Below are 12,060 nucleotides of genomic sequence, written 5' to 3'. Positions count from 1 at the left end.
ATTTAAGTTTTTTTTCTAACTGTGCAGGAGGGCATTAAACAGTAGGGGAAGCACAGCAGGTGTTGCTTTTGTGTCCCGTCAGATAATTCTGGGTTAGGGACAAGATAAACTGGAATTTCTAATTTTTTTTAGAAAAAAATCGTAGAGGCTTGTGATTTCCAAATCCACTCACTGGGCCCAAGTGCCCAGTTCTGAATGCAGTCTCAGCTCCCAAAACCTCTCCTTGCCTGTCTCCTGCTGAGGCCCACATGCACCTAGATCCCTTTGCCCCGAAGGGACGGCAACGGGGTGCGAGTGTGGAGATGGAAGGAGAAGCCTTTGCCTAATTGACTTTATCTGATGAACATAGCGTCTCTCTCTGCCAAATTCAGCCAGAATTGAGTGCTGGGACTGAGAGCTGCCCAGATGGGGCCAGGCACTCCCAAATTACCCTGTTTTATCAGCCTGCCTTCTTCAGGATCCCAGGCTAGAAGTTGTTTGCATCACCCAAGGGTGCCGAGGACAAGAGCAGCAGTTTCCCAAGGCAGCTCTCCTAGCCAGCACAGGACCTTCAAGCATCCCTGTGCCAACCAGATGTACCAGGCAATGAGCTGCCAAAATCATCTGACTGTGCCCCCCCACGATGATTGAAGTCCTTCCTGGGAAGTGCGAGGCTGAAGGTGAGCACAGCATTAGGCAGCTTATTAAATTAATAGTGCATTAAAGAACTCAGGGGAGGTGGAAGGGAGGGGAAAGAGAAGGTTTGTAACATCACAGAAGTATCCTGGCTTACCTTCTGGCATCTTCAAGAGACTGGAAATGTGGGACTGCATCCAGCTGCCTTCTCTGGGGCAAAATTCCTTTGGCTTCTGTGGGAGGTTTTACCCAAATAAGGATTGCAGGATCAGACCTGTTATTGTCACTGCAATTAACATTTAGATCCACATCTAACATGAACTGTTACAGTCTGGTTAGGGAGAAATTTAATTTGCTCTAAACAGCTTGATGGGAGAGGAGCGTGAAATGTCTTGGTTATGGTAATTTCACGTGTTGGAGTCTGCAAAGGTGGATTTGCAGCCCTGGCTCACATAACCCCGGGATCTGCTGCAGCCATGGAGCTGAGTGCTCTTTGGGTTGGGGGTTTGGGGCCACATCCCCACCCTGTGTGTTGGTGATGGACACACTCAAAGCCCTGAAGGCCTTGGGATGTTTGGGAACCCACTGGGGGTGACGGGCAGGTGAGAGCCCAGCTCTGCCCCAAGCTGTGGTTGCCCTCATCAGACAGATGAGCTTTAGTTTGTGTTTCAGGAAACTGATTTCTACCTTTGAGCTGTCAGTCTGTACACAGGTATCCACAAAATCCGTGATTTTTGCACTCTTTGAACACTTTGAACCTGCTTTTTCTGACAACCCCCAACTTTCTTTTATATCCTTGCGTATTTCCTTTTCTCCTCTTCTCTCCCAGGAGCTGATGTAACTCACTCTTAAAAACGGACTTGGAGATGAAACTTGGCATTTAAGGTCCCAGCCCACAAGCAAATGAAGTTACCAGTTATAAACACACACCAAAATCTGTTTGGACATGCTGAAATTACAGGAGCAGAGGATTAAAAGGATCCAAGACGCTTTATTTTGTTTTACCTTCTGCAGCTCCACCTGAGTGTCAGTTTGCAGCCGCTTGCCTGACACAAGATGGGTCCTTTTGGTGTTTTTATTCTTCGGCTGGATTGCAATGGATTTGGATGTTTTATTCTAAAGCAGATGGACTGTGATGCATGTGGTGAAAAGGTCCCAAACTGGTCCACGCTGGGATTGTGGGGTGTTGCCAGCTGTGTACCCCTCATCCAACCATCCCCATGTGGGTCTGCCCCAGAGGAAGGGCAGGGTCCTCTGTTCTCCTACAACAGAAGAGGTGTAGGAGAAATCCAGGGGTTGGGGCCTTTCCAGAGCCTCTCTTGTGTGGCTTGAGATCCTACAGTGACAGGCACAAGATGGAGCGATAAGGGCACGCAGGGATACGGCGATGGCAGATAAGAGGTCTCACTTTTATAGGAGGAGCCGCTCGCTCGCTAATATTTATGGCATGAGACACTTTGCCAATTAAAGAATAAATCAGGGCAGATAAGGCCGGGGAGCGTTCCACGGATCTGCCACACAGGGAGGTGATGGCAGAGTGTCTGGGACAACCCTGATTGTCCCAGCTACAATTTCCCCCAATCCCATTCACTGCAGGAGAGCTGGGCTCTGCGCTGGGAGCTACCTGTGCCAGCAGAACCCCCCCAGCAGCTGTCCCTGGTGTCACTCCAGCCTCGCTCAGTGCCCAGCGTTGCTCCCAAGCGTGTGTGAGCAGCTGCAGCGTGGCCCCAGCCTGTTTGTTATGCATGTTACGGCCGTGGAAAGCGAGGGTCGATACGATGTTTAATATGCTTCATGCATAGTGGAGTCGCTCTGGTCCATCAAGCCACTAATACACATTCTTACAGGGCTGAGTATCATTTATTAAACCTGGAGGCCTGCCTGGCAAGGGGGGCCGGGGCTCTGGGAGGCAGCCAGTGGTGCTGCCAGGGTGGTACCGGCGGTGCTGAGGAGGTGAGAGTTTGCAGAGGAGCCGCGCGCACACACACACAAAAATTCACAGAGAGTTGTTTGTTGTGCCTCACGGATGGGAAATGAAATAAATCGTGCTTTGAGCGCTGCCCACCGTGTGACACACCCTGGGGACAGGCAACAGGGCTCAGGGGCTCGCTGGCTGCTCCGGGGCTGGGCACAGCTGACATTGCTCAGCATCACTCGAGGAACCCCCTCTTCTCCCCCTCCCGAGGCTGCCACTGCAGCGCTACGCGCCTCCTTCTTCCTCCCCCCAACCCTTCTTTCCTCACCTCTTTCCCCTTCCTGCTCTTATTCCCCTCTTTCCCCATCTTTTTGCCTCTCCTTTTCCGTCTCTTTCCCCTCTCCTCTTTTTCTTCTCTTTCCCCTCTTCTTTCCTTCTCTTTCCCCTCTCCTTTCCTTCTCTCTTTTCCCTCTCCTTTTCCCCTTTCCCTCTTCCCCCTCTCCTTTCCTCATCTTCTCCCCTTCCTCCCCATCTCCAATTTCCCCTCCTCGCCACCTCTTTTTCCCCCCCTCTTTTCTTTCTCCTCTTCTCCTCCTCCCTTTTGCTTTTCCTTTTTTTTTTTTTCTTTTTCCTCCTCTCTCCCCACTCTATTTTCCTCCCCTTTCCTCATCACTTTAAGAAAAAAAAAACCACCAAAAAAAAAACACAACAAACCATCAAACACCACCCCACCACCAACCACCAGCGCAGCGCTCTCCGCGGGCCGGCGGGGCGGGCGCGGGGCGGCGCTGCTCGGCTCGGCTCGGCTCGGCTCGGGCGGGCTCGGTACGGCTCGGGCTGCGCTCGGGCTCCGCTCGGCTCGGCTCGGCTCGGCTCGGCTCACTCGGCACGGCTCGGGCGGGCGCTGCGGGGCGGGCGCGGCGCTCCCGCTCCCCCCTGCGCGGGCCCCGGCGCGGAGCCGGGCGCGCCCGGCGGAGCCGAGCGGCGGAGTTACATTGTTGGAGTTTGCCACAACTCCGCGGCCTCGGCTGCGCGGGGCCGCCGCTGCGGGGCCGCTGCGGGGCTGCAGCCTCCCCGCTGCCTCCTCCTCCTTCTCCCTTCCTCCCTCCTCCTCCTCCTCCTCCTCCTCCCCGTGGGTGTTTTTTTTTTTTTTTTTTTTTCCCCTCCTCCCCACTCCCCCCCCGCTGATTTCCCTCCCCTCCGCCCGCCCTGCCTGTGTGTTTTCGCCGCCGCTCTCGCCGAGCCCCTTGGCATGAGTTAAGCACCAGCCATGGACACCAAACACTTCCTGCCGCTGGGTGAGTTCTGTTCCGAGAGATTCTCCGTTCCTACCGCGGGGGGTGGGGGGTGCTTCAGGACGATAAAATCAGTGCCTGTCCTGCCGCCCCCCCCTCCGGCTCCGCTGCCCCTTCCAGCAGCGCGCACCGGGGGGCGGCGGGCGGGGGATGCGCTCGCTCCTTCCCCGGGGAGCGCCGCGGCGAGCGCGGGGCGGGCGGGCCGGCCCCGGCCCCTGCCCCCGGCCCCTGCCTTTGAGTTGGTATTTTTGTTTTGGTTTGCTGTTGTTTTTTTCGTGGCGCAGCCGGGGGAACGGCGGGCCCCGGGCGGGGAGCTGAACCGAGCCGGGCTGGGCCGGACCGAGCCCCGCCGGGCCGGTCGGGCAGCGGCCCCAGCGGCGCTTTCGAACGGGGCAGCGGCAGCCGGGAGAGCCCCATCCCCGCCCGGGGCCGGCTCTGCTCGGGGCTCGGCAGCGCGCAGCCTGTGCTTCCCCCTCTTGCCTTTCCCCTCGGTTTATTTTGTTCTTTAATTTTTGACTTTTCTCCTTTTTTTCCTCTCTCCCCGCGGCATCCGGGGCGCGCAGCCGGGCACGGGGAGGCAGCGCCCGCGGGGACCCCGCGCCGGCCTCTCCGCTCGCATCGCCGGCTCCCAGACCCGCCGCGGTTGGGACCCTCCTGCCTTTTTGTTCTTTTTTCCACCCCCCCCCCCCTCCCCACCCCCCCTCCTTTTAGCTGCGTTTTAAAACCTATTTCCAGCCGGAGTTTGCCATCGTTTCGGTGACTGAGTCAAGTCCTGGCTTGTAAGGGCGAATGCCTCCTGCGTCTCGCTTCCAGGAGAAGTGATATTGCAGAGCTCAGTGCTCGGGGTGGGGGGAAGAAAAGTTTGAGCGAAGTCGCCTGGCGCCAAGTCCGGGCGAGGGGGAAGAGGGGCGAATGCTGCTATCCCTGTCCCCGCTCAGCCCCGTGGCTCCCAGCCTCCGGCCGAGCGAGCCATGGCCAGCGAGACCATCCCTTCTCAGGGCTTTAAATCTCTGCTCAGCCTCTCCAGCCTTCGGTGGTGTGTTTTGTTTCGTTCTTTCTCTCTTTTTTTTTTTTTTAGTATGTTTTTTTGCTTGTTTTGTTTACGGATTGCAGTTTCAGTTGTTCCTTTCAACGAGCAGAATAAATACAACCATCCCAGGATCTCCAGCAAGCCCAGCCTGCTGAGAGGGTTTCCAGGGCTGTGGAGGTCTGGGGACTTTGGCAGGGAGACCTTGGCCCTGTGGGCTGGCAGAGCAGTAGGTGGCATCTCTGTGCCCTCAAAAATCACAATTTCACAGTGCCCGCAGTGGCTGGGCTGGGAGGTGGGAGATGCTGCTAGGGCCAAAAGCATCTCACCTGCAGTGTGTCCCAGAGCAGGCCCTGATTCTGAATCAAACCAGCTCCTTTTGGTTGGATGCAGTGCAGCTGTTGGGGCTCATCCCAGTAGAAGGTGCCTCTCTGGCCACACTGGGATGGTTTAACCTTAGGGGCCGCTGTTTGGGGGATTCACATTTCCTTGGATGCTCCTGTGGAAGACAGTCCAAGCCTCTTGATCTGGGCAGGCTCAGGCCTCTGCATATGTTAACTGTATTTTCTGTCAGTCCTGAGCTCTCCTGTTGTGCTGTAAATGCGAAAAAATCCGTTGTGTTATTAGTCAGGTTGGTTTGAGGGGGTAGGAGGGGAAGAGTCTGTGTCACTGCTGGCTCGGGGAAGGGTTTTCATGCTGGTGCAAGTGGAAAACAACTGATCTATCTGCTCATCTAGAAATGTGTGCAGCACGCCAGGAGCATCCCCAGGGAAAACAGGGCAGCCCCCAGGACAGCCACGCTGGGGGAGGTTAAAACTTCTCATCCTCGTCTCAGGAGAAAATCCGTCTGCTTGTGGGAGCTGTTTGGGGTGTGTGGTCTGGGATTGTGCTGCTGCAGGAGAGACTCCTAAACTTTATCCGCTGGTCTTTGGTCATGGATTATTGGGAAAAATCCCTTTGGCTGCAAAGGGTGCTGCAGGTTTTGGAGGGATAGATTGTGGTCCTGCTCTGGGCAGTGCAGGCAGGTTGTGTCTAAAAGCTTGTGAGCAGTTTGTAGGATTGAGGAGAATGTGAACTGAGACCTTCCCAGTGAAACCAGAGCAGAGCTGGAAGAGCCACTCTTTAGAGGTGGAATGGTCCAAAGCCCACCAGGTCCTGACTTTGCGGAGTCCCAGGGTGTTTCACCAACCCTATTCCATGTCATTTTTGGGAGCTGGTGTTGGCAAACCAAGGGGACAAAAACAGCCCAGCTTGCGGGGTTTGTTTCCCTGCACACCAGTACAGGCCTGAGCTGGGGAACAGCAGAAACACAGCCAAAATCCGACTCCGTTCCTGCATCCCCATCAAAATCTCAGCTCAGTTTGGCCCAGCAAGGCCAACCTGGTGGTGGTTCCTGGCCAAGTCCTGCCCATGGTTAGACTCAGATAACCCCACTGATGTCATGGCTGGAAGCGTGGCCAGCACTGGGCACTTTTAATAGTAGTATCTCATTTTCCTGCTTCTCTGGAGAGCTGCTGGCAGATGCCAGCCAGAGGCTCCCCGTGAGGACAGCACGTCCCTGGGCATCTCCCAGGCTGGCTGCTGTCACCCGTCTGCCATCCCACTGCCAGGACAACCTGCAGCCTGGCACGGGAGCTGTGGGCACGGGTACCTTCACAGCCCTGCTAGGCTTAAAACACCTCAGGGTCCAGCAGATGCTGCCTTAGAGCCATCTGGAGTTAGAGTCCTGCCTTTACTAGGCTTAGCTTGCTCAGGGCTGTCCTGTTTTTGTTCCTCTCTGTTATGTTGGGTCTCCAAGAGGAGGAAAAATGTAGAAAAATCTGTGCTGCAAGTGCTTTTGAGGCTGTGGGGATCACCTCTGGTGGAGTGCATGGGCCGAGGTCAGGCTTTCACGGGGCACTGATGTGCAAACCAAGGACTCGGTTCTTCAGGTGGCTGCTTGTTCTCTGACTTTAACAATCTTCTTAGTGCTTTGTTTTCTCTTTGCCCATTCCCTGGGTATCTCTGGGGAGGAAAAGAGGGGTGGTGGGCTCGGGGAGCTCTCCCTCGAGGCTCAGCTTTGTGGGGGAAGAAACAGTTAATGGGTGTCCGAGGCCGGCGCTTCCCTCCGGAGGTCACTCCAGCAGGTTGTAACCTCGGCGAGTCCCTCTTCCCACCCTGCAGCCGTGCCAGGGCCGGCTGCAGCTGCTCAGGATGTGGGGTGAGGACTGTCCGTGCCGTGCTCGGCCCTGCCGGGGCCGGAGTGGGAACGCCTCCGAGGAAAACAGCAAAACAACCCGCCGTGTCCAGCAGGGACAGCCCAGGGCCTTGGGGGCTGCTCCGTGTGGGACTGTGAGCATCCATCAGGCACGTCCATCCTGCATCCCCATGGCGCGTGGCCAGGATGAGCCTGGATGCTGCACAGAACTCCTCGGTGGGAGCCTCTGTGTGGGTTGAGATGCTCAGTTCTGCTCTTTATCCCCTCAGAAATTCACAGCTGATGTGAAATTCCGCAGGGAGGAGAACTTCTGAGAGATGTAGGAAACATCGGAGCATCCCGGTGAGGAAGGGGGAATCCTCTGCCCCACATCTGGTTGGCTCCGTGGCGCTGCTGGGCTGGAGCAGGGGCTGGTAGGAGCAGGAGGTAAAGTCTGGTTGTGTCCTGGTGTGTCCTGGTGTCTCTTGCTGGAGCCTCATGGAGGGCTCGACCTCTCCTCGCTGACATATGCAAAACAAGCCAGGAAGGAATTTTTGCCTTTTCCAGAATCCGGGCTGTGACAGTGAAATAAATCCTCGGAGCATCCCCGAGTTTATTCCACATCGTCCTGCTGTGTTGGAAGGAGCGTTTGTGTTTCTCAAATTTAGGGCATTTTATTTATTTAAAAGAGAGTGGGGGAGAAAGCCGCAGAATTTGAGTTATTCATTGCAAATATTATTATTGGCGTTTTGCTCCTGTTGAGGGGAAAAAAAAAAAAACAACAAGGGGGGAATCAAAACATTTCACTGGAAAATACACCCTGGCTTCGTCCCACCCACATCTTTGAGGCGAAAAGAAATATTTATTAAGAAATGGGTTAAAAACCTTTTTGTTGAGTATTGTTTTCTGGGAGCAGGGGTCGGTTGCCATATGGCACCCGGCTGGATTTTGGATTTTTTAGGGTTTTTTGCAGGATGATTAAGGAAAAAAACAAACAGAGGAGCTGTGGGTGCTCCAGGGCTTTGGGGTGTGCTTTGGTCCTGCCTCATCCACAGGCTGCGTGTTCCTGTGAGCATCCTGGTGCCTTTTCCCGGGGGTTGTGTGTGCTCAGAGTATTCCCTAAGGCTCCCAAGCTGCCTGAAATCCCCGAATCATTCCTGCTATAAATATCCTGGGAGTGAGACAGCAAGAGGTGGTGGCCCTTGGCAAGGGGCTTAACGGGTGACGGTGTGGGGACACGGAGGGATCCCTGTGCCCCAGCTGGGCTCCTCCACTGAGCCAAAACCTGGGATCCCTCAAACCCCTGCTGGCCAAGTGATGCAGGGACCTTTCCTTCGAGCTGGGCAACCTAATTGGGCTCTAATTAATCCTTCTCTGGCTTTGATCCCCGTGCCAGAGCCGTTGTCACCTCTCGCGGTGGGGGAAGGAACTGGGGCTCTCCTCGCTCTGACCTGTGGTGTGGAGGGGTGCTGGGGGTGTGGAAGGATCTGGGCACTGTGGAGGGGTGCTCAGAAGTGTCAGGGATGCCCAGCACCGTGCAGGGATGCTCGGTGGAACGCGCACGCAGCCGGCGCGGGATCCATCCCAGCACTTCCCTAATTGCTTCCTAAAAGGCCCAGGTGGGCTCTCCAAGTCAGTCGAGCTACAAAGCAATAGGGGAGGCAGCCTGGGTGGTTTTATTTCAATTGATTTTGTCAGGAGTTGCTGTATTTTATTACATTTAAAGACTAGACTCTGGAATAACTTTGAACGTTTGACACGCACACAAAAAGCAGCTTTCTGACATTTTCCTCTTTGCTTGTCTTTTATTTTATTTCTCCCCTCTCCTCCTCCTCAAAGGGAAGCGTGTGCCTGGAGGGAGGACAGAGGAGGAGGAGGAGGGAGGAGCGGTTGTGTCTCTCCAAAGGCTGCTCGAACATCAAGGCAGCGCAAAGCAGATGAAATAATATTGCAAATAAGGATTTAAAAAACCCTACAGAAGGATCCCCACACATGCCAGCCAGCTCAAACTGCCAGAAGATTTTCAGACAGAAGCAATTTAGCCTGGGAAAATGCTCTATTGTTGGGATGGAAACTGGCTGTGAGAACTTGCCTTTTCTGACAAGGTTTGGCTTCGAAAAAGCAAAGCAAAGTCAAGGAAACAACCTGAGTTTTTATTTAGAGGAGAGGGAGCTTTACAAAATGGAGGGTGTTTTCCGAGATAAACAGGGAACAATTCCCTTGCAAGAAGGGGAAGAAAGGGCTCAAATTAAGCCCGAATGCAGCTCCTCTCCTTTGAAATTTTGTTTAACGTGGAGTTAAAAAATAATCCTGTTCAAACAGACCATTTGTAAGCACGAAACGCTTGGGCTTCTTTTTCCTCCCCCGTCTTGTTTCCCTTTTCTCTTACTGCGATCCACAGTAAAAGTTCCAAGGTTGCACCTTGGGGCTGTAATTCTGGTTGCAGCCGTGCCCGTGCCAGCTCCTGCCTCTGCACATCAGGAGGGGATGGATCTTGCCTTCAAAACTCCTCGTCTGCCCAGATGAGACAGATACAGGGTGGGAAACTGAGGCACGCGGGAGCGTCTGAGCTGGGAACGGGGCCCGGAGCGAGGGCGTGGGGTGGTTGTGAAACCTCGGTTGGGCCGGCGGCTTCCAGCCCCGCAGAGCTGATCTGTCTGGGATCACAGCTCCACTGAGCTCTCCTGGGCTTTGCAGGGTCCAAAACCCCCCTCCCCACAAGCTGCTTTTTGGCCCCAAGAGCAAAGAAAAGCTCCCAGGTGGGGTTTGTGGGCGAGCCAGGTGCTCCCAAAGCACAGGGCAAGGAAGAAACATCCTAAAGATTCGGTTAATTAAGCAGCAGGATGAGGGCTGGCATCCCCTTCTGCTCTATCAGGAGATAATCCCTCGCGCTGTGGTCATTGCTCCTTCTTCCAAAGCCTGGGGGATTTGGTTTTTTGGTCGAAGATTTGTTATCTTGGATGGGCCATGAGTGGAGGTTGGTGGTCTAGTTGGGTTTGGGTCTTGTCCGAGCCCTGAGCCTTTCCCTGGATCACATCAGCTGCAGGATCACTGCAGAGCCAAGAGATAAAAGGGGCAATAGCGGTATTGGGGACCAATAAAATGTTAATGGGATTCCCAGCTGGTTGTTACTTTTCATGGGCTCCTCTTTTGTGGAGTTTTGGCTTTCTTCAGCTTTACAGACCTGGGAAAGAAAGGAAAAAAATCCAGGGAGGGAGAGCTGAAGGAGCCCCCTGAGATTTACAGCCCCCTCAGCTCCCGGAGCAGATCCTTTGTGCTGCCAGGAGCGGATTAGGGAGGGATGCCCCATCTCATTTCAGCTGGGCGGGAAGGCAGAAGCATTAGATTATTGTTTTTCCATTTCTGGCTGACAAGTGAGCGCTGGAGGAGAGTTGTTTTCTTTCTTTCTATTCTTTTTTTTCTTTTTCTTTTCTTTTTTTTTTATTTGCTGTGAACTCTGTGGGCTGCTGCGAGACGATTTTGTTGTGGGCAGCGCGTCTCTTACGTGCCCATTCCGGAGTCGCAGTGAGGCAATGGCAGTGGTGAGGCAAGAGCGGAAGGAGAAGTGCAAGAGGGGGTGAGCTTCCAGCCAAAACCCAGCCTGAGGCATGGAGGTGGCAGGAGAGGGGGTGAGCTTCCAGCCAAAATTCACCTTGAGACACAGAGGTGGCACGGGATGGGATGCAGGAGCTGGGCGGGTGAGTGGTGGCGGAGAAGAATTGGATCAGAGAGGCAGCAGCAGAGCCAGGGGCATCAGATCAAGCTGGAGGAGCTGTTTGGCTGCTCCTGGGGATGTGAGGGATGGGTGAGGGTGATTTGCCAGTGCTGCAGCTTCCCTGCCCTGCTCCCAAAGACCTGTGTGCAGGTGGGAGCTCTGGGAAAAGGGAGATCAAAGAATAAGAAACGCCCTTTCTGCACTGGTCATCCTTACCAGACTAAACTGGACTCCCCTTCTGCCCCCACCTCTTCTTTTTACTGCCCCATTTGTGTGAGATGAGTGATTTTATCAGGCCTGGGGAGCCGTGGCTCTGCCTGGTGTGGAGGAGCCGTGGTGTCTGACAGCGTGGAGCAGGTACTGGCTCATGCTGGGGATGCTCGTGCGTGTTGTGGTGGGGAAATCCATGATCCCACGCTGCTTCCCAACACTGCTGGGGCTGCTTCTGGAGACCCCTCACACCCTACAGCAGCCCTGAGGGGGGTGTTTAGTGGGGGATCAGGAAATAGGAGTACCAAGGAGGGTACCCAAGGCCTGTGAGGGACCAGGTGACTCGAGCGAGTTGAAAGCCGCTGTCTCGGAGCTCTGCACCTGCATGACCAACCCTCCCTGCTGACCTGCACTTGTTCAAGTGTGACTTTCAATTGATCATAAAAATCCAGTGTGATTCACAGCGTTCCTGCCCTGCAGCCTGCCGGGCTCCGTCTCTCTGCATTCACGTAGCGTGAGAGAGCAGATTGCCCTCCAGTTCATCCTGCTCAGCCTTAATGGGGAGCCGCTGCTTACTGGGGCTGCTCCCCCCCCACACTCCCGGAATATATTAAAGATAGCAGCTTAGCATTTTAATTTAATTTTTTTTCCCCTCAAATTTATGAAGAAAACTCCTCTCCAGGCGAGCTCCCAAACCTCAGGGTGTGGGGAGAGGGAGGGAGGTGCAGCTCCCCGCTCCATCCCGGCGCAGCCCCCGCGTGCATGCGTGTGGCTCACAGACAGTGAAATTGCACCCTAGAGTTATAAAGCAATTGTCTAGCTCAGCAGCAGAATGAGCATGAAATGGTGCAGAAAGCAACTAAATAAAATTGGGTAAGGCAGATGCATGAAAATAATGACATCTCTATCCTGTAGTCAGGCGCGCTCGCTCTTCCTCGCTGATAAACTTTTATAACAGACTTTGCATTTATTTTCCTGGGAAACTCTCCTGCCGTGGAGATGTGTGTTGGTGTGGGGTGAGCCCCTGCACCCGCCTCTCCCATTTTTCTGGGGCTGTGCATCGCTGCCCCTCTCCTCCCTTGCTGCTCTCCCTGTCTTCCTCTTCCT

At 54.6% G+C, this 12,060-nt stretch overlaps 1 protein-coding gene across 1 annotated transcript in view; it reads left to right on the top strand.

Annotated features, from left to right (window-relative positions):
- Positions 1–3,681: 3,681 nt before the first annotated feature.
- RXRA (retinoid X receptor alpha) overlaps positions 3,682–12,060 on the top strand; it is a 100,667-nt gene continuing 92,288 nt past the window's right edge. Inside the window, exon 1 of the mRNA XM_032130482.1 lies at positions 3,682–3,828. Within this exon, the coding sequence (XP_031986373.1) occupies positions 3,801–3,828 (28 nt within the window). The 5' untranslated portion in view covers positions 3,682–3,800. The remainder of the gene's footprint in view (positions 3,829–12,060) is intronic.

The sequence above is a fragment of the Corvus moneduloides genome, chromosome 21, assembly GCF_009650955.1.
Source record: "Corvus moneduloides isolate bCorMon1 chromosome 21, bCorMon1.pri, whole genome shotgun sequence".
Lineage (NCBI taxonomy): Eukaryota > Metazoa > Chordata > Aves > Passeriformes > Corvidae > Corvus > Corvus moneduloides.
This window is presented reverse-complemented; position numbering and strand designations above follow the sequence as displayed.